General features: G+C 46.7%; 2 protein-coding genes across 2 annotated transcripts; both read left to right on the top strand.

Annotated features, from left to right (window-relative positions):
* Nucleotides 1-1,213: 1,213 nt before the first annotated feature.
* On the top strand, nt 1,214-5,983 carry LOC138772945 (zona pellucida sperm-binding protein 4-like). The gene is made up of 11 exons (XM_069953755.1): nt 1,214-1,447; nt 1,871-1,973; nt 2,752-2,904; nt 3,253-3,443; nt 3,939-4,036; nt 4,308-4,435; nt 4,774-4,963; nt 5,038-5,188; nt 5,266-5,344; nt 5,466-5,579; nt 5,847-5,983. Exons 1-11 carry the CDS (start codon nt 1,409-1,411, stop codon nt 5,981-5,983), a joined length of 1,383 nt encoding a protein of 460 aa, XP_069809856.1. The 5' UTR covers nt 1,214-1,408.
* Nucleotides 5,984-14,484: 8,501 nt separating this feature from the next.
* LOC138775867 (platelet-derived growth factor receptor-like protein) lies at nt 14,485-18,658 on the top strand. The gene is made up of 7 exons (XM_069956068.1): nt 14,485-14,850; nt 14,939-14,941; nt 15,030-15,214; nt 16,167-16,318; nt 16,843-17,136; nt 17,906-18,045; nt 18,253-18,658. Exons 1-7 carry the CDS (start codon nt 14,485-14,487, stop codon nt 18,475-18,477), a joined length of 1,365 nt encoding a protein of 454 aa, XP_069812169.1. The 3' UTR covers nt 18,478-18,658.
* Nucleotides 18,659-21,881: the final 3,223 nt, after the last annotated feature.

Here is a 21,881-nt window from a genome sequence, read left to right as displayed (position 1 = left end):
GAGCCGATATTCTCTATGGGCGTTGGATTCATCTCAGCAGCGCACGCCGGGCTTCAAACGGTGATATCTCCGTCCCAGGACCGGCTCCAGGAAAGGGACTTGGCGAGATGGGGTAAGTATAAGGGTCTCTAGCGGGGGAATGGGCGGTTAAAGGTTCCCTTTAACTTATGATTGAACATATGATTTTGTATATCATACTGCAGGATCCATTTCCATTGTTGTAAAAAAAAAAAAAATACACAAAGACGCAGTTGACCTCATTTTTCTGTACTTTAAATTAATCCTACTGAAAGGGACAAAGTGAAACGGATGCAAAAACACAGTGTAAACCTAGCCTAGGCGGAAAACCTAGATTTGGGGGTGGTCAGGAAGGGGTTAAACTTTAAACTGGCAATGCTAGAAGCCACTAGTGATCCTCATCCACCTCACACCTGACGTTAGTTTATCCCCCGTCCTATCACACAGCGGCTCTGGGATCACTCACAAGGTATAAAGCTGGGGCTATGGCAGACTGAGGTATAGGTGGCTGCTGGCAGGATGGGCTTGTTTGGAGCAGGTGTGGGGGTTGTGCTGGTGCTTTGGGTCTATGGGCTGGGGTCTGTAGTGTGTGCAGTACAGGATTACTGGGATGATCCTTCCCATCTGCATTGTGGAGATGATGCTATGGAGTTCTCTCTTCCGTCTTTCTTTGCATTGACCATTATAGGTAAGAGCTGGAGTGTATTATCTGGATGTGATAACAATTCCTTTAGACAGTGTTATTTCTAATAGTTATTCTAAGTTTGTTAACCTTAATTAGTGCTGTGATCTTGCCAACCTGTTTCAGAACTACAACTCCCAGCATGTGATTGTAGTCATAGATCTGCAGCAGCTGTGAAGAGTGCCAGAATTATCCTTCTGTTATGTCAAAGGGCATGTTAGAGCCCCCTGGCATATACCCTGCTGTTACACTTAAAAATCTTACCAGTCAATCAAATCAGCAGGACACAGTATGTGACTAATTACAGAATGGCTTGAGTTGAGGCCTAGCAGTGACTACCCAGTTACAGAATTCAGTTGCCTAATGGTGCTGTTCTGTACTTCTGCCACTAGGTGGTGTCCTTGTAAAACTAATATACCATACTTGTGGCTCTTGCATTGTATCAGCTGTAAACTGGGTATTCTGATACTGCCATAAAAGATAAACCATATCAAAGGTCTGATGCTACTTGAAAAGGTCAAAACTTAAGTGCCTGTTACTGGTACACAAGTGGTGTCTCTGCATGACTTTCAGTGTTCTTCAATCATCTACATGTATGAGATCTGACAATGTGCACTGTTTCTAGATAAGGCTGGAAACTCTCGAAGTCTTCACAATGATACCAACTGTGGAACCTGGATTGACCAGACATCTAACCGATCAGTGGTGATGGGATCTTCCTATGATGGTTGCTATGTGCGGGAGGAGGTAAGCTGAGAAGGATCTGCAACCTTAGATGGATTAGGGATGACCTTGGGGTGGTGACAATGGGAGCGGTGAGGGCCGCTTCAGGTTTTTGCAGGCCCCCTGGTAGAACTGTAGCCAGGAGACAATACACCATTGAAAGTATAATTCTTTTTGGGTGGCCATGGGCCCCGGGCTACCGCCTGAAAAGGACCTATTATAATCGGCTACTGGATGCCGGCCCTCTATCCCATACACTCCTGACCACAATACAGTGCTGTTACCATGTGTTAACTTTAAGCCATGTCATGCATTGTTTGTTTTTTTTAGAGTCTTGTGTTGACAGAACACCACGTCCTTATGTTGGGGGTTCCACAGAGGCTACAGGAGAAACCTAGTACACCTATTTCCTAAAACCTGCATTAACAAACTATTTTCTGCTTACAGAATGGAAACTACGTGGTGACTGTCGCTCTAGAAGAAACGCCACGTAATGGGAAATCCCAGTATCACAAGAAGGATCTTATGTGCCCTATTCCTGCCCTTCCAGGTAACCAAGACCAGCTACAACTTGGCTATGGCTTTCAGTGTCCTTATGGTATGAATGAACTTTTGGCATGTGAAAAGTCTTGACTGCAGGGGTTGGTTTCTATAGTAAAACAAAAGGCCTATGCACCTTCAGTAACTCTTACCCGAGCAATAGTTAAAGGGGTACTCCGGTGAATTTTCAAATGAACTGGTGTTATGGTGCGTTTACACAGGCAGATTTATCTCTCAGATTTTTGAAGCCAATGCCAGGAACAGACCACAAACAGGCAACGGGTCATAAAGGAAAGACTGAGATTTCGCCTTTTTTCAAATCCATTCCTGGTTTTGGCTTCCAAAATCTGTCAGATAAATCTGCCTGTGTAAACGCACCATTAGACATTCTAATAAAAGTAACTTCCAAACCTCAATTTTCTGTCAGACTTCCAGTACTTAGCAGCCGTTGTATCCCTTAAGTCAACTGCCTCATACACACCAGTGTTTGGAACTTTCTATATAGGGAGGGCTAAGCAACCAGCTGATGGGAGTCGGGAGGCCCTTAGTGTTGGTACACTTGTTGCCCTCAATGGGTTAGGTTGACTTTAGTATAAGCTGTTTGGAGGCATGAAAAACTTCTATGGGGAGCATTATGAAATTATGGCAGACCCCTCTTATAGTTCAGATGGCCATGGTTTTTACTGCTTATGAATACTAACCACCAGGGTTTGGGTCAGATGGGTAATAGAAGATGACCCTGGTACTATAAGTCTCCAACAAATCCACAACGTAATTTCTCCTTTCAGCTATGGATGCTCCTAGTGCAAGTGACTGCGCTTCAGTCCAGCCAAGTGACCGCCTGACATGTGCCAATGACTCTGTATCCAGAGAGCAGTGTGAAGGCCGTGGATGCTGCTTTTCTCAGTCCGCTGTACCGCGCTGCTTCTATGGGAAGAAACGTAAGTAACTAAATCAGGCGCTTGTGTAGACATCAAGGTAGCAAAAAATGTCTGTAGTATACCCCATGGGCCTTCACTAGAAACGAGCTAGTCCTTGTTTGAAAGATGTACCTGCAATCTTCATATGTTGTCTTACATGGACTAACTTAATGCAGAGTATTGATCAAATAAAGCTAAAGCAAGTGATCAATGGCCCCAACCTACTTGTCCTAGAAACTTGCTCAACAATGCCTAGTACTTATCTGGGTAAAACCCACTGAACCTGGCGCACTAAACTCCTCCCTAAGATTTCAATATGTACTTGTGTGACTAGTAGATGGACTAATCTTTTGTCGTCCCCGTACGTAGTGACTGCCTACTGCTCTGCTGATAACAACATGGTGGTTGCCATCTCCAAAGACCTGACTGTACCATCCCTGATCTTGGACTCTGTACGGATAGTGGATGTGGATTCCAGCTCGTGTCCCAACCTGAGAGTAGCAGCAACTGCATCATTTATTGGGTACCAGTTCCCCCTCTCCTGTGGGGGTCCCAAACAGGTGAGCGTAAAATGTGGCTCTGACTTTATTGCTTAGCACTAGAAGATGGCCTGACCCCATGCTGGGAATGAGCACTTCATGGACTGGCACTTGTTAAGGCTCAGCAAACATGGCTCCAGCATTTTCTAGAGATTTCAACTAACATCACTGGATGCGTATTGACTGACGGTTAATACCGAGTGATGCTGGCCATTAACTGCTATTAACTTCGCCTCTGCAATAAATAACTTTGCATTGCCAAGTTATGGCCCGTTCACATTGCAGAAAACAGGTGGAATCCCCACCGTGGACTCCGCTTGGAATCCTACCTGCCTCACTGTCTCAATGTTTGTGTGTATATAGGGCACCTTGCACTCCCGCAAAGGGAACCCTATATGTAACATTGCGACAGTGAGGCAGGTAGGATTATAAGCGGAGTCAACGGTGGGGACTTTTTTCCGCAGTGTGAACAGGTCCTTGGAATGGAAGTCTGAAACCCTTGGTTTGGCTTAACAGGTGGATGGCACATTCATGTTGTATGAACGTGCTCTTGAGGCAACCACAACCATAAGGACCTGGCAAATGGGATCAATCACCAGAGACAGTACAATGAGGTTAGTGGAGTAATCCAGGCCTATATACCACTAATAAACAATCCTTTTTATATGCTCCCTATGGGAGGGGTAAGTTACAGCCAGACTGCTGGTGGCAGCTTATTCTTCAGAATTGGGTCGAGCATAATGTGGTGTGTATGTGGGGTGTTCTTGTTTACTGCTTACCTCAACCATCTGACTTGGGAGGCCCCATACACTATGAATATCAGCTAAACCCAGTGTATGAGGATCTTATACTGAACAGGTTACTAAGGTGCTCTTCTCACTACAGGGTGACTGTACGCTGCACCTACACCCAGATTGGAGCTGCCCCCCTACAAATAGAGGTCCTAACCCTTCCACCACCTCTTCCTGTATCTACATCTGGACCTCTGCTCCTGGAGATGAGAATAGCTCAAGGTAACTGACATCTATTGAGCAATAAACTGGCCAAGGACAACTCTAATAGCACTAGCAAAATGCTTTTATTAAAATAAATCTCTTCTTATCCACAGTAGTTCTAGACTATATTACCTTCCAATCTATAGATGCCAGTAAACGGTAGACACTACTAGAACATTAAACTACTGAAGGTCTCATCTGTAAAGGTCCATGACTCTTCTGTAAAACAGAACTTGGCTTGACACTTAGTTATGAGGGCAGACATACAAACTGTGGTCCTATAGACAGACATGAGTTTTGGCTTCTATAAAACACATTAGCTCCTCTTCCGATTACTACTTGTCCATGTCTTGCAGATGAGCGGTACACCTCATACTATGCTGACCAGGATTATCCCATTGAGAGAATACTAAGAGATCCTGTACATGCTGAAGTCCGGATTCTGCAGAGGACTGACCCCAGCCTGATTCTGGTCTTGAACAACTGTTGGGCCACCAATTCTCCTGTGCCTACTGATGCTCCACAATGGCCCATCTTGGTCAACAGGTGAGGACTGAACAGACCATGAATAGAACTTGTCTTGAGGCTGCCATGGTTTACCTAATGTGTTCCCTTTCCAGCTGCCCTTTTGAAGGAGACTCCTACCTCACCCAGCTGGCTCCTGTTGGCCCTTCCTCACAGAACATGCCTTTCCCAACACACTACAAGCGGTTCATTGTTAGCGCCTTCACCTTTGTGGATTCTGCCACCCAGAACGCTCTTAAAGGATTGGTAATGTTCCATATAACACTTAATAGTAACAAACACAAGTCAAATTCTGGTGTCCAATGACTTGTATTGTCCTACAGGTGTTTCTCCACTGCAGCGCTTCTGTATGTGTCCCATCTGCCACAGAGTCCTGTGCTGTCACCTGTCCCCAAAGGCAAAGTATGTATCAGTAACTGAGTCTTGTTTCAGCTCCCTATCTCCTTGATCTTGTCTGATTTTGAAAAAATAACGCTCAAACCTAAACTTGTGTTGGGGTATAACTCTTAACCTTGTCTTGCAGAGAGAGCAGCTGAATCCTGGGCCCCAGAAGATGCTTTTACCATGGTCTCGGCTCATGGCCCCGTTGCATTTCTCCCTGAAGAGATGAGAACAAATGAGGTTCTTGTTATGGAGGGTAAGGTGCTATACAGACTTGACAGGATCAGTGCCTACTTATACCTTCTAATTTTTGGTCATTGTAAGCTGGTATATCAACTCCTCACTATGAGATGCTAAACTTGGCTTTTTGGAGACTCCTGACAGACGACAGTTATGTTGGTCTCCAATTAACTTTGATGGCACCAGTTATAGTACCTTTTATAGGTGATGGACTGAATACATCTGCCATACCATGCTGTGATTCCATACTGAATATAAATTAAGTCTGCCCTTATGTACACAGGTCCTCTTGGTTCTGATCTTGCCCTGGCTTGGCTACAAGGAGCAGCAGCTGCCGGTTTTGTCGTGATGGTGTCTCTTCTTGGTATCTACAAGTATAGAAGACAAAGGAAATGTGTAGTGTCTACTATAAAGGCCTGAATAAAGTGGTGCTTTTTCTAAAAAAAATAAATAAATTGTGTTGTTTATTAATAGGCTTACACTGAAACTTTGCAACTTGCCCACCTGGTACTAACAAAGTAGGCCCTAAAGCTATAAATGAGTGTGAACAAGACATAGGCTTCTCATAGCAGTGGTTCCAGGAAGCCATGAGTCTATAACTTGCCTGTCTAGAGGCTCCGGCACTGTCAGGGGAGAATGTCCTAACCTGTGAAAACTGATAACACAGAACTCTGTATCTACTTTAGGTAGACCAGCACATGGACTTGTACAGAGTCTTGTAAGGACCAGCTAAACTTGGTAAGGCTAATAGGATGCAGGTCAAGGTGTATTGATATGCAAAGAAACGCATCACATGTGTCAACCTCTGTGAACTAGCCAGACCTTCCTTCAGGAAGGAAAAACCAAGCTAAGGAATGTTTCCAATCAAGGAAACCACCCAAGCAAGGTATCGTCCACAGAAAGCTGTTTCAGGGTATTTGCCCCTCATCAGTGTGGAGTAGAATTCTGGCTAGTGGGAACAATGCCTAGTAAGTGAATGCAAAACGCTGGTTGACCTCAGGGAAATACACCAAGACTCCATGTGTCTTGATGTCAGTGTATTCTAGAACATTGCCCCCTGGGAAATAAAATATGCAAAATAACACTGCAGAGACACAATTGCCTGTCTCGACATCTGTCAACTAGCCAGAGTTTCCTGCAGGAACAACCAAGGAATGTCTCCAAACAAGGAAACCACCCAAGCAAGGTATCCAGACAGCTGTTTCGGGGTATTTGCTTTCTTGGCGTTCACTGACGTTGAGACACGTGATGGTGTCTCTGCAGTGTTCTTTTGCATATTTGATTTCCCAGGGGGCAATGTTCTAGAATACACTGACGTCGAGATGTAATGGTGTCTCAAAGGGTCCTATTCCACGGGCTGAGGAGGGCCGATTAACGATGTAAACGAGCGGTGATCTGCTAGATTGGCGCTCGTTTACCTGGCCTATTCCACGGCTCAATCGTTGAGCGAGGGCTGCAAGGACATCGTTACCGAAGACCTTGCAGCATCATACATTACCTGTCCAGGCTTCTTCTAAGCGCTGTCTTCATCCCCGGGTCCCATGCTCTCTATCTTCAGAATGGCCGGTCAGCTGAAAGGCCACACACAGCCAATCACAGGCCGCGGGGGTCCCGGCCTGTGATTGGCTGAGCGCTCTGTCAGCTGACCGGCCATTCTGAAGATGGAGCGCGTGGGACCCGGGGATGAAGACAGAGCGGAGAAGAAGCCGGGACAGGTAATGTATGATGCTGCAAGGGCTTCGTTAACTATGCCAAGATAGAGGCAACTCTGGCAGGATTAGTGTAGAGAATACTTATAATCGCTACAGAGGTGACCAACCAGCTCAGTGCCAGGTTGGGCAGTACAAGCTCCAGCCCTATACTACTGGGCATAGCAGACCTTCCAGGACAGCTGTGGGACATCTGTAAGATACTTTGGCTTGCTGCTCTGTCTTACTGGGGATCAGTCCTGAAACTTTACTGTCTTGACAACTGTAGAAGGATCCCTGGCATGGACAAGGTAGTCCCTAGAGAATGATTACCCCCTCCTGTGGGTTTACAGTGCATCATAAGAAATCTTTCTGCAGTCCCTGACAAGGGCTCTGGCCTGGGTATCACTACAGCAGGAACTTACTTGCTTACTCGGACAAATGATCTCTCACCAGGAATAGAAACTTTTACAGGGGTGATGGGTCTAACCACCTATTAGTGGGGCTGTGTTAAGAGAACTGTAGTTGGTTGTAAGCTGTGTGGCACCTGTGATTGGATAAGGGTGCGTTCAGACTATGTAATCTATGCAGAGAAGTTTCTGCGTATTCCGACGCTCACATCTCCGCCGGTTCCATAGACTCCATTCTATGGTCAGGCGGATTCTGCCATCAATTCTATGGGTGGATGAAAGAATCTGCCCGAGCCTAAAATCGCGTCTATACAGCTACAATGTCGGCACTCCGTCACGTGGTGCCCGTGGATGCAATCGTAATATATCAACAAGGATTCTCGGCACTTCACCACAGCTTTAACTTGCAAAGGTGCGTTTATTTACAAGACATGGTGCACACATACAATATGGCAAGACGCGTTTCGGCAAAATCGCCTTTATCAACTGCCAGGCAGTTGATAAAGGCGATTTTGCCGAAACGCGTCTTGCCATATTGTATGTGTGCACCATGTCTTGTAAATAAACGCACCTTTGCAAGTTAAAGCTGTGGTGAAGTGCCGGGAATCCTTGTTGATATAAAATGGCGTCTATGACACAGGCTTTGCTTTGGTTGTCCAGGCATGATGGAAATTGTAGTTTTGAACAGCTGGAGGGCCGACGGTTCCCCATCCCTGGTTTAGGGGAAGTGAGACATCAAGTGGTGCAAATGCAAACAGCAGCTTCATCACCTTTGTGTGACACCTGAAAGCTACCTTTACCTGGGGGGCATAAGACTTAGTGGACCACCTGTATCGGGACCCATGATTGGCACCATTTTCTTTATATACACCAGCCCATTCTAGGCACTGGAGGGTGGGCCTGGCACCCCAATGTAATATCCTCCTTAGTGATGCACCTCCATCAGAATCAAGTCTGGCTGTGTCACCAAAAGGGATATCGTTACCCTGGGGGCTCCGAGCTTGCCTCCACTGCATGGTGCGGGCCGATGAAAAAAAGGACAGCGCCACTGGGATCTTCATGCCCACAAAGTAGTGAAAATTTTTTTTCTGAAGCTTTAGCGACATTTGTCCAAACACTCAATTCCTGTCAGCTGGAGAAGTTTGATGCAGTCCTATAAAAAAATTGATATAGCCATAGACTGCTGTTATGTGGTCCAATGTATATATTATTCCGGAGAATTGGGTGGCAAGGAGAAACTATGGCAGCACATTTATACATCTGTTCTAATTGTCAGAACAAATATAATGTACACGTTATATAATACTATACCTCAAAAACAGACTGCATTAATTTTTTTTAGACACTTCTGTTAACTGGGTAAAAACCCCAATGTAACCAGCCCTAGCCAACTTAATAAACAGCAGTATTACAGTATATTGCTTCCCTCATCTGAGTTGTAGAACAATTTGGGCTTAAAGTGACTGTACCACCAGGCCCAGGCTGAAGCACTGGAGGCGGGCCGACCCACCCTTAGGGCGGGTTCACACTACGGAATTCCGTCAGCTGTCCGCCCGCCCGCACATCTGGGCGCTTTTCCGCCGGCCCCATAGACACCATTCTATGGGCCGGCGTATTCCGCTGAAAAGAAGTGTCATGTCATGTCCATAATATTACGTCCACCATCCTTATTGTGTAAGTTTCCCTTCTGCCTACAAAACAGCCCTGACCCATTAAGGTAGGACCTTCCCAAAACCCCTGAAGGTGTCCTGCTGTGTCTGGCACCAAGATGTTGGCAGATGAATCTTTAAGGAATGTAAAAAATGTTTTCAAATCAATTGGTGTCAGAAAGTAGAATTTGTAAATTACTTCTATTTAAAAAAAAAAAAAAAAATCTCAAGTCTTCCAGTACTTATTAGCTGCTGTATGTCTTGCAGGAAGTGGTGTTTCCTGGACGTCCTCCGGCAGCACAACAATGGGTTAAGTTCAGGTTCCCTGGAACAAGTCAGAAGAGACTAATTAGCAGTAATTAACAATCAAAGATAATTAAGCTCCTATAAGACCGCAGAGAGACCACCAACACACTGAGTTTTATTTCTTCTGCAAACATCTTAGAAGAGACTGTGGACTCTTTGGAGTCAGGTTTTTTTATTATTATATTTATATATTTTACTTTTGTCTTATACTAATATTATGTTTTATTTGTTTCAGAACACTATTGTGGGCTTAAACCTTCCTAAATATAGCAGCGAGGGTTCCTGCTAAGGAAGGTTTATTCTAGAGTTCCATGTAGCGAGTACCTGCAATAACTCTATCCTGTGTGCGGTCCCGCATATCCCCGGTGTTTCTGCTGAAGTTAGGGTCCTCCGGTGTCCTCCACGTATCAAGATGGCGTTTCCGGGATTGGAGGTCAGACCGGATGGGACGTTACGGCCGGGGATGACGTGCTTCCGGCGGGAGGCACAAAGATTGCGGACCAATCGTGCGCGCCAGGAAATCCGGAAGTGACGTCACCGGAAGTGCCCATACCGGAAGTGACGTCACCGGAAGTAGCCAAACCGGAAGTGACGTCACCGGAAGTGACGCGCGACCCGACGGAGCATGCGCAAAGCGCTGGAAAGGTATTTAGTTGGCGTCTGGCTTGCTGGCAGTGCTCTAGCACTTGCCAGGCAGCCGAGTATTTAGACGCCAATAGTAAGTACTGTGTGCTGGGGCCAGATTGTATGCCTACCATTCCAGCATATTAATGCCATACTTTTTTCTCCCTAGATGTCTGAGTCTGGTCACTCTGGGAAAAGAGGCAGGAAAGCGAGGCACAGGAGTTGTAGATCCTGCCGGCAACCTATGCCTGATGATGCCCGGGATGACACTTGTGATGCCTGTTTAGCCCCTCCTGCTGTCAATTATTTCCAGTCTCAGGCACAAGATTTCTTCACCTGGTTTAAAGATCAGTGTGGCAACATTATGGGTTCTCAGCAACCAGCTAAGAGGTCAAGGTCTGATAGATCCCCCTCTCCTCCAGCACGCTCCTCTGCTGCTTCCTCTGATTCGTCTTCTGATGATCCGCATGAGGGAGGTTCTGAGGATTATTATTTATTTAATAAGCAGGACTTAAATAAATTGATTAAAGCGGTGAAAACTACAGTGGAATCAGAAAAGCCCCTTCCTAAGAGACCCAAGAAAGAGGCTTTATATTACTATCCTGCGGGGGAAGAAAAAGTTTTTCCGAGTCATCCACTGTTAAAAACCTTGTTTGAAGCAGACTGGAAAAAACCCGAGAAAAGGGTGGACCCTGGGGCCAGGTTCAAAAATCTGTATAAAATAGACGCTACAGAGTGTGAAGCATGGGAGTTGCCCCCTAAAATAAATCTAGCTGTAGCTAAGCTATCCAAGAACTCGGTTTATCCTTCTGATGAAGCAACATTACTGAAGGATGCTATGGATAAGAAAGCAGATTCGCTGTCTAAAAAAGCTTATTCCTCTGCTTCCTTTACAGCTAAGGCTTCACTTGCAGCAGTCCCAGTCGCCCGAGCTCTCCGCACCTGGCTCAGTCATCTGACCAGAGATCTGGAAGAAGGAATACCACGTGAGGATATTATTAATAAAATCCCTCAGATGAAAAGAGCCGCTGAATTTTTATGTGACTATCCGGTTGATGTTCTCCGTTTGAGTTCTCGCACTCTGGCATTAACGAATTCCATACGCAGGTGTCTCTGGATTAAACAATGGTCGGGTGATCTCTCCTCTAAGAATAATTTCTGCTCTCTCCCCTTTGATCCAGAAAGCCTGTTCGGACCCCAACTTCACCCAATTCTAAAAGATATCAATGAAGACAAGGGGGCGGTGTTTCCTTCATCTGTGAAGAAACAACCTGGGAAACCGTTTCATCGGAGACGCACCTCACCAAAATTTAAGAAAAACTATAGGCCTTTTCGCTTTCGCAATTCCCGACAGACCAGAGACTCGACAACCTACAATCCTAAAAAGGAAAAGCCGCAGTCCAAAAGATCTACAGAGCAATGACGCCAGGCTATCAGTTCCACCAGTGGGGGCAAGGCTGCTACATTTTTCTTCCACCTGGCGGAAGTCTACAGAAGATTTGTGGGTGCACAAAGTCGTCTCCGTGGGTCTCTCACTAGAGTTCAGAACCATTCCTCAGGACAAGTTCTTCATAAACACCTCATCCGATCCCCACCTTCCCCCCCTGGTCCAGCAGTTCCTGTTGAAAGGTGCCCTGGAAGAGGTTCCATTCAGTCAAAGAGGCCGAGGGGTATATTCCAGACTATTCACCGTGCCAAAGCCAAACAAAAAGTTCCGGCTAGTAATAGACCTAACCTACCTAAACAGGCACCTGGTATCCAAACACTTCAAAATGGAAAATATAAAATCAGTCATCGCCTGTCTGCAGCCAAACGATTTTTTTGCATTAATAGACTTAACAGATGCATACCTGCATATTCCAGTGATTCCAGCTCACAGGACGTTTCTGCGAGTAGCTATCCTCGATCATCAGACTCAGAATCACTACCAGTTTACATGCCTTCCCTTCGGCCTGTCCTCCGCACCAAGGGTATTTACAAAAGTGGCCGTAGTTCTAACAGCAGCTCTTCGTCTACAGGGAATAACCGTAATACCGTACTTAGACGATTGGCTCATCAAAGCACAGTCAGAGTCTCTCCTTCGCTCTCAGCTGGCCACCACTCTAAACTTTCTTCAAGAACACGGGTTTATCATAAACGGAGAAAAGTCTCAACTGGTTCCCGCACAAAGGGTCCAATATCTAGGATTTGTTCTGGATTCGCACCAAATGACTCTTACTCTTTCAACCGAAAGAATCCGGAAACTGAGAGCAGAAGTCCGAAATTTAATAGTCCATCCTCATTCTTCAGTAAGACGAGCGATGAGGACTCTAGGCTGCCTAACATCATCCATAGACGCTGTGAACTGGGCACGGGCACACACGAGAGCTCTTCAGGAGGACATCCTGACGTCATGGAAGAGGACTTCTTCAACCTTAGACAAGCCACTATTCATTTCTCACAAGACAAGACAAGACCTGACATGGTGGTTGCATCCAGGCCGTCTAGAGACAGGAGTGTCTCTCTTACCTCGTCCGAAAGTGACCGTCACCACGGATGCCTCGTTCTGGGCTTGGGGTGCCCATGTAGGGAAAAGGTGGATCCAGAATGCTTGGTCCTCACAAGAGAGGATGATGTCATCAAACTGGAAAGAGCTGCACGCAGTCAGATTGGCGTTACAGCATTTTCTTCCTCTGATTCGCCACAAAGAGGTCTTGGTGCAGTAAGACAACATGGCAACAGTCTTCTATCTGAAGAAGCAAGGGGGAACGAGATCCGATTCCTTGATGTGGGAATGCAGACTACTATTCCAGTGGGCAGAGAAGAACATTCTTGCCATTTCAGCAGTTCACATAAGAGGGGTCCTGAATGTGACAGCAGATGCCCTCAGCAGGCATCGCCTGATGCCGGGCGAATGGAGCCTGAACCCCAAGATCTTCAGGGAAATAACCCAAAAGTTTGGTCTCCCAGAAGTAGACGTGATGGCCACCAGTCAGAATGCAAAACTCAAGAAGTTTTGTTCCCTGGTCCTGTCAGGAACTTACCTGACCGCGCTCCAGCGTCGTCTGCTCCGGCTGGAGCGCAGCGCCGCCCTCCTCGGCCGGGCCGGGTGACGTCACGGAGACCCGACGGCGTCCCTAGTAACCAGGGGAGCCGCGGGTCTCGCGTTAGTGTACGTCGCCCGGCCGAGCAGCTGAGTGCTGTTGAGCTCAGGCTGAGTGACGGATCTCTCTGCCACTCAGCCTGCAGCGCATCAGCTGCTATGTGTCTGGATTCAGGAGACCGGACCAATCAGCCTTTGGTCCGGGCTCCTGATCCAGTATAAAGTGTTATCAGTGCCAGCCTCTAATCGCTGGCTATTAGTTGTTTCTGATCCCAGCTCCCCAGTCCCTTGTATCCTGCCCTTTCCTTTCCCATTGGTATTGCCTGGATTCTGACCTTTTTGCCTGTCCTCTGACTCTCCGCTCGGTTCTGATTTTGTACTGCGTTGCTCGTTTGGTTTCTGACTCGGCTAGTTTACTCTCCGCATTGTGTTTGTCTGTCTGTCTGCGTTTTATGTTCTGCACGTATACAGCATAGGGATTGTCTTCATGGTTGTCCGCGACCGCCTAGGGTCGACCGAGGCAAGTAGGCAGGTGACAGTGGGTGGGGTCAGATTTAGGGCCCACTGTCGAGTGTCTTGTCTTCACCTGCCTATCATGACAGGTCCGTCATCAGAACCCCTACGTGCTGGACGGGATGTCCATGTCTTGGAAGACAACTTTTGTCTATGCCTACCCTCCGGTTCCTCTGATTCAGAAGGTTCTAGAAAAAGTCAAACAAGAGAGGGCCAAAGCCATCTTAATTCTCCCGTTCTGGCCTCGCAGGGCCTGGTTCTCGCTCGTCTGGTCACTCTCGAGAGGAAGATTCTGGAAGCTACCACCTCGTCCCGACCTCCTTTTCCAGAGGGGACTATACCACCCAGATCTCGAGAGACTCCACTTAACAGCCTGGTTGGTGAACTAGATCAACTTCGCCAAGAAGGTTTCTCAGAAGAAGTCATACAAACCTTAGCGAAAGCCAGGAAACCAAACACGCTCAAGACATATGAAAGAATCTGGAAGGTCTTTAAGTCTACCATCAGCCCTTCTATCTCAGAAGTTTCCCTCCCTTCAGTTCTACACTTCTTGCAAGAAGGATTGAAAAAAGGTCTGAAACTAAATACTTTAAAGCTGCAATTCACAGCGATTAATGCACATCTTAATGGGAAATTTTCGAATAATCCGATGGTCAAGACTTTCTTCAAAGCTGTGAAGAATATAGTACCTGCAGTAAGAAGTCCCTTGCCTTCCTGGGATCTACTCCTGGTGTTAAAGCATCTGGTTCAAGAACCATTCGAACCACTTGAAACGGCAGACATAAAATATGTGTCATGGAAAACACTTTTTCTGGTCGCTATGGCTTCAGCAAGAAGGGTGAGCGAACTCCAGGCGCTGTCATCGAGGGAACCTTACCTGAGAGACCTGGGTGACTGTTTAGTATTACGTACCCTTACGGGGTTTCGCCCCAAAGTATCATCATCCTTCAACATGAATCAGGAGATCGTCCTGCCTTCCATTGACTCTACGGATCCTGCAGTGGCACTACTGGATGTGAGGAGATCAGTCTTATGCTATCTGAGCAGAGTCAGTGCAGTAAGAAAATCTGAACACCTCTTCCTTCTTTTTTCTTCATCAACAGAAGGTAAAAAAGCATCCAAGCCCACCCTGTCCAGGTGGATTAGAGACACTATAGCTTTCTGCTACAATAAAGAAGGTCTTGAAATTCCAAGTCATCTCCGAGCTCATTCGACGAGATCTACTGCCACCTCCTGGGCCGAATCCAGATGCATTCCGCTGGAAGAAATCTGCAGAGCGGCGACGTGGGCAAGTCCGGCCACCTTCATCCGACATTACAGATTAGACATGTCTACCTACTCAGCCTTCGGCAAAAAAGTGCTACAAGGGGCTGCAGAGAGTATTTCCCCCCCTTAAAAGGCTTCACAAATCCCATTGTTGTGCTGCCGGAGGACGTCCAGGAAGGAAATAAAATTTGTCACCTGTAATTTTCTTTTCCTGGAGTCCGAAGGCAGCACAAAGGCCCCCCCAATAAAGTTGTTTTTTGCTGCATACTACTCAGTGTGTTGGTGGTCTCTCTGCGGTCTTATAGAAGCTTAATTATCTTTGATTGTTAATTACTGCTAATTAGTCTCTTCTGACTTGTTCCAGGGAACCTGAACTTAACCCATTGTTGTGCTGCCTTCGGACTCCAGGAAAAGAAAATTACAGGTGACAAATTTTATTTCCATTCTTTGCAGTCTCACACAGTGCTGACTGCTGCCACCTCTGTCCCTGACAGGAACTAGAATAGAAAACCTTTCCTGCACGGACAGAGGTGGCAGCAGAGAGCACTGTGTCAGACTGGAAAGAATACACCACAGCTGGTAAGTACCAGACTTGGCATTTTTAAATAGAAATAATTTAATATAACTTTCTGGCACCAGTTGAATTACAAACAGTATTTTTTTCTCTGGAGTACCCCTTTAGGCATTTAGAGACCCCCCCATGGCTTGTTCCTCAAACCATTCCTGAACACTTTTTCAGTGTGGCTCAGATGTTATGGCACTTGCATTAGCATATCATGAAGTTGGGGAAGGAACTAGGTCTGTACAATGTTCTGGTAAGTGGCATATGTCACAGTAACATCTGCATGATGCCAGGACATAAGGTCTTCAGCAAAACATTGTCCATCACATTACTCCCGACTCTTCCCATAATACATCCTGGTGACAAGTCTTCCCCAGGCAACTGATGCACATGCACCCGGCCGTCATGTCTGCAATGTTATACTGGGATGATACGTCTCGTCCACCAAAGGGCATCAGCCATGTAGTAGACCACCTGATCAATAATTGTGCTTTTTATTTCAGGATAAAGCACTTTGGACGTTACAGTCAGCTCATCCTGGTGAATGCCTCAGCAGCTGATACCGGGGAGTTCAGCTGTGGAGGTTACCAGTGCAGTGGACATGACTGCCATGATGGGGAAGAGAAAACCGGCAAGACCTTTGTGTTTGTCACGGGTGAGTCTATAACTTTTCTACACTATACACTGCTTCCATCTACATTTAAAGGGGTTTTTCCAGGATTAGAAAAAACACAGCTACTTTCTTGCAAAAACAGCGCCACCCCTGTCCTCAGGTTGTGTGTGGCATTACAATTCAGCTCCCTTGACTTCAATGGAACTTGGCTGCAAAACCCACATCCAGGACAAGAGTGGTGCTGTATCTGGAAGAAAGTGACCGTGGTTTTGTGAGTCTAGATAACTCCTTTAAGACTCAATTCTAGTCCGGGTTCAGATGTCAACAGATTTGTAATCTGAAATTCCTCGACCTTAATGGAAAATATATATCATGCCCCCCACCTACCAAAAGTCATCTATAATTCTGAACCTAGAACCCCAATTGTATCTACTCCATCAGACACCATCGGGTACTAATAGAGGGCTTGGTGTATCACCTATAGATAGTTGATGCCACACTATGTCTACTTCATGATCACTTGTTGAGTCCATACAATTACATCCTTTTCTCTAATTTTTTTGCAGATCCGCAGGAACTCTTTGTCCCGACAGAGGACTATTATGTGGTTGTCCAGCTACGAACCCGACAGCCAGCATTACTTCCATGCCAGGTCACCAACCCATTAGCCAAAGTCACTCTGCATAGAGAGTTCCCACCAGAACAGGTGCCCGTAGATGGGGTGAAGATTGCCTATGACCTGAAGAAGGGATTCGTCATATACCAACCACAGCCATCTCTGGCCGGATCATTGTTCTGCATTGCAGAGCTTGGAAACCTTCGACAGATGTCAACCAAGTATATGCTGATATATGTGCATTGTGAGTGCTTTTTCCATGTGTCCCCAATATCCATAGCAAATGGGGTGACATGTTGTCTATTGTGGCAGCTTTGCTGTGATCGGTGATCGACAGCCATGTTTAGGTGGCATCAGACATCTCATCACTATGCTATGACAAAAGGAAAGGGTAGGTCACCCTAGTGAGCAGCAGTGTGGGAATGGTGGGAACCACCTAGGACACCATGAAGAACAACAACCCTAACTGTGACCCCATTGGCAGATTGGGGTGTCATGCTACAAAAAAGAATACATGGCTGTATTATGGATTCATGTTCATCCAGGAGTATCAACCCTAAAGAGCTTCTGTGGACCACCAAACAGGTTCAAAGCCTACCCCAGCCCCATGCGTACAAACTAGAGATGCTCGAGTGCAATCGTTCGTCTTCTGAAGAAGTTGGATGCTGCCCTAAGGCTGCCTGGAAAACATGGATACAGCCATAGGCTGCATCCATGTTTTCCCACACTCGCTAGGTCTGCATCTAACTTCTTCAGCCACCGCTACTCGGCTATGTTTCCGCAATTTTTTTTTAGGTGAAATAACAGCCATTATTTTATATACGTAATGATCATGATCATTATTATTAACAGCCATCAGTATCTAAAAAAGTTCCTGTGGGAACATAGCCATTAAATGCAAATGATCCGACTCCGGGTATTGTAGTAAATTGGATATGAATTAGATTTTATAGAAGCAAATGTTTCTGGGAAAATATTTTTTTTTTCCGTTTTGAAATATGTTTTTATTACAGACCCATCGGCTCCACCCAAACCTACCATCGAGGCATCGGTGAAGTCGGCACGAACAGGAGAGAATTTCGTTGTCACCTGCACCGTTCTAGGTGAACTAGAAATCAGTGTTGACTTCACGTGGGAATATCCTGGGCAACAGGTAAAAGAACCTTGTAAGATACATTACACTTTATAATCTTGACAATAAAGCTGTGGCTTTCTGGATTTTTTTAAAAACTACAACTCCCAGCATGCCTTAGACATTCTGGGAAATGGAATATTGCATCATGATTCTAAAGGTTGGTGAATCTCACCAGGATATAATCACTATGCACAGTGATTGACTCACAGCTCTGTGTCTCTACAGATCGGTCGCCCTCCCTATGTCCGAGAGCACACCTCACAGACCAGACGCGGAGGCCAGTTATTACAGGAGTCCGAGAGTACTCTGTATATTGATGAAGCTCGTGCTGTGGATGACGGCACTTATACCTGTACAGCTCAAAACCTACAAGGGAGCACGTCCGTAACAACAAGGGTCACCATCCTCCCTGCAACATCTTCTACAACCAGAGAGAGAACCCAAGGATGAGACATCTGAGCTTCCCTGTATATGGGATGGATGTTGTTTGGTGATGTCATTAGTTATGTATGATATAAACATTTTGAGATTTTTTTTTATTTTTTACTTATATTGAACGACTGGTTCTACAGTCTCATAAACACATTCCACATGTAATTGTATTGTACCTGCTATATTCAAGTGCTATTAAAGTGCTCATTTCTTGATTTTTTTTACTCTATACAATTGTTCCACACTTACATTTTAAGGTGCCCTGTCCAGGTCAGGCTAATGGTTGGGATTCTTGTGTTATACCATTTTGTCCTAAACTCCATAAGTAGGGTCTTATAGTTCTCACTGTACTATGGTGAATATCTCCTCTCAAATCTTGATCTCTAAGAATGCAGGAGCGTCTTTCTCTTCTGCCAGGGGTCGGCTTAGGAAACCTCAACCAAAGCTCAGTACAAAGAGTACAATGATGGTAATTCCATGAATCTTGTTTGGGCTTCCTAGCTAAAATGCCTTAGGATGTGCCTTTTTAATTCTTCAGGGGGTGGCAACCGAGTTGATAGAAATCAAAATAGGTGAGTTGGGAATATTCTGCAGTCCATGTGTGACAGGAAGGGTTGTGAGTGTCATCAGATGGCTCAAGAGAAGCTCAAGTTCTTGGGAAGCCACTAGACCAGCAGAGGCCTGTTGCTAAAAAGGATGCCAGGAGATGCTCCATTGGTTATGTGACAAAGCACAGATGTTCAAGAAGTGCAACATATCACACAGCAAAGCACATGTACAAGGAACAATCTTTCACGTCTCCTTATCTACAACCTTGTCCCCATGGACAGGCGGTCAGTAATTTCCTTTGCAACCCCTTTTCCAGTGCAGAGACTACAGAAGCAAGAAGTGCTTGGAGTCCAGGACACCCGAAGAAAGAAATGTTGCTGTTGTCAGTCCCTGTTCAGTATCAGCTGCAGCATTGTACACAATGCTCCCAATTCACGTTATATAATAGACCCTAATTCTAAAAATGTTTCTCGGTGATAATACAGAGGCATAAAGAGGTACAGTAGTGCCCCATAGAAACTGAACAAATATTTTTACCAATTGACTATAGGACTAAAGCCTCTTTCACACGTCCATTTGCAGACAGAATATGGACTTGTTAATTCCTATGGCCCCATAGACACATCTGTAGAGGTTATGGGTCTGTGTTAGGGCCATAATGTGCGCTGTTAAAAAAAACGGCAATTCGAGTTATGGCACAGATCACCTACTTAGTAAATGGGTCTGTTCAGTTATAGATGCACATTAGTAGTGTGGCCACTGTTGTGGGTCAGTGGCTGTGGACAGCCCTAAGGACGTGTGAATTAGGGTCCATTTACACAGAAAGCCAGGAATGGATTTTAAAATAGGAGATATCTCAGGCTTTTCTTTATGACCTGCTCTCTGTTTATAGTCTGTTTCTGGCTTTGGTTTCAAATCTTTGGCAGATAATCTGTCAGATAATCTTTCTGTGAAAATGGACCCTTGTGCAAACAGTGTCTTACTATATTTGAAGGAATACGTTCTGAATACTCCTACACACACACACACACACACACACACACACACACACACACACACACACACACACACACAATGTAGCCATAGCCCCCACCATCATTGTCTATGGCAGGCCGTACAAGGTGAGTGCCAATCTAATAAATCAATGTGGTGCATGTGCATTACACTCATAGATTTTATTCTGGCTACATCATTACGTTGAGTCCGCATACCACAACTCAATAACCCACATGGCTTACAACGACTGGTGTCAGAGAAGATCATCCTGGACGGTACTGCAGTACCGGCCGGATGATCTTGAATTCTGATGAATTGAGATGCGAGCGCATCCATGTGCACCCGCATCCCAATTCCCCTCTGCACACAATGGAGCGTGAGGCCGGAGCCGCACGCTCCATTGTGTGCACTGACATGTCTCCCTTTGTTGCTATTCAATAAATAGCAGCCGCAGAAAACTGACATGCTAGTTTTTTGGTATGCACCCGACTGCTTATGGAGGGTGTTCACGGACTGTCTGTGGCATCCTCCATAGGATTTGTCTTCCAGCTTTGTTCTCCTTCCCCTATACTTGTCACCCCGCCAGGAAAGAGTTAAGGATTGTGGTTTCCTCCTTCACCCTCCCCTTTCCTTTACATGGTAGCTCAGGGACCAATAGTGGCTGCTCGCGGGCTTTAGAGCCTATCAGAAAGCTAGGGGTATGTGGCTAGAGTATAGCTTATAAATATGGGTCAGACCTCCCCCTCCTCAGTGACTGTTCAGAGGAGCGGTTTTCCATGGCATCGGCCGATGAGTCCCTGATGGCTGTGCTTCAGGCGCGGGCCGCCTCGGAGGGTGAGGGCTGGCTCAGCAGATTCCTTGCTGGGATCAGCCCCCCTCCGGTTAGCAGCCAGACGCAGTGTGGAGTGGAGCGGCGGTCCGCGCGGCGTTCCCGTGCTCCCTCGCGGCTAAGCCCCAGCCCGCTACTTCCGGTTTCCTGCTCCACTGCCTGAGGTCTCAGAGGCGGCTTTAGCTCAGCCAGCCTCTTCCCCCTTACTGTTTTCCCAGTTCCCTCCTGTGGCTAATCCTCCCCTGAGCATTTCCATCCCCCCCAGCACCTCTTTCTCCCTGGCCACTAGATTCCCCTGGGCCAGAATGGGCAGCAATGCCAGTGTTTCCTCAGAGGATGCCCCTCTACCATCTGAGCAGCCTGTCATGTCGGAGCCCCCAAGTGTGGCAGCTGTTCAGGTGCAGGCGCCCGCTTTGCTCAGCACGACTGCCGCTGAGGTGCTGCCGCAACCAGTGGCACCTCCCACGGTCGGTACCCCCCTGTTTCCGTCTGTTGTGCCGCCGGTTTTTCCCTCTACTAGTGGTCAGGAGCTGGCGACCACAAGGCACAGCAGCCGACCCGCTTCTGCTAGTCTGCGCTCCTGCTCCCATCGCTCCAAGCGTTCTCGCTCAAGTTCCCGTTCCTCATCGGGTTCCCGGGACTCTCGGCGCCATAGGCGCCGCAGGTCGGCTGGTCGCTATCACCGCCGGTCCAGACGTCGATCCAGAGACTCCGGCAGCTCCAGGCGTTCCAGAGCTTCCAGATGGCGCTCCCCGTCTTCATCTGGCGGGTCCAGTGCCTCCGAAGTTTCTTGCCGGAGTCCTAGGGGTCACCGTGGACGGCGGGCTCTTTCCACCTCCTCTAGGCTGTCCGTTTTGCCTGTTGCTGCTCTGGCTTCGGTCCCAGCTTCCGCTCCTGATCTGGTGGTATTGCCGAGCCAATCGAATGCTCATCAGCCGGTTTCCGCTGCATCCGGAACGGGTGAGTTTACCTTTACAGATGCATGGGGCGGGGGTGGGAATAGGGAGTCTGATGTTATGGTGGCCTTGCAATCTATCTTAGGAAAATT

This window comes from Dendropsophus ebraccatus, chromosome 1 (assembly GCF_027789765.1).
Source record: "Dendropsophus ebraccatus isolate aDenEbr1 chromosome 1, aDenEbr1.pat, whole genome shotgun sequence".
NCBI lineage: Eukaryota > Metazoa > Chordata > Amphibia > Anura > Hylidae > Dendropsophus > Dendropsophus ebraccatus.
Note: the sequence above shows the minus strand (reverse complement) of the source record. Positions and strands in the feature narration are given on the sequence as shown.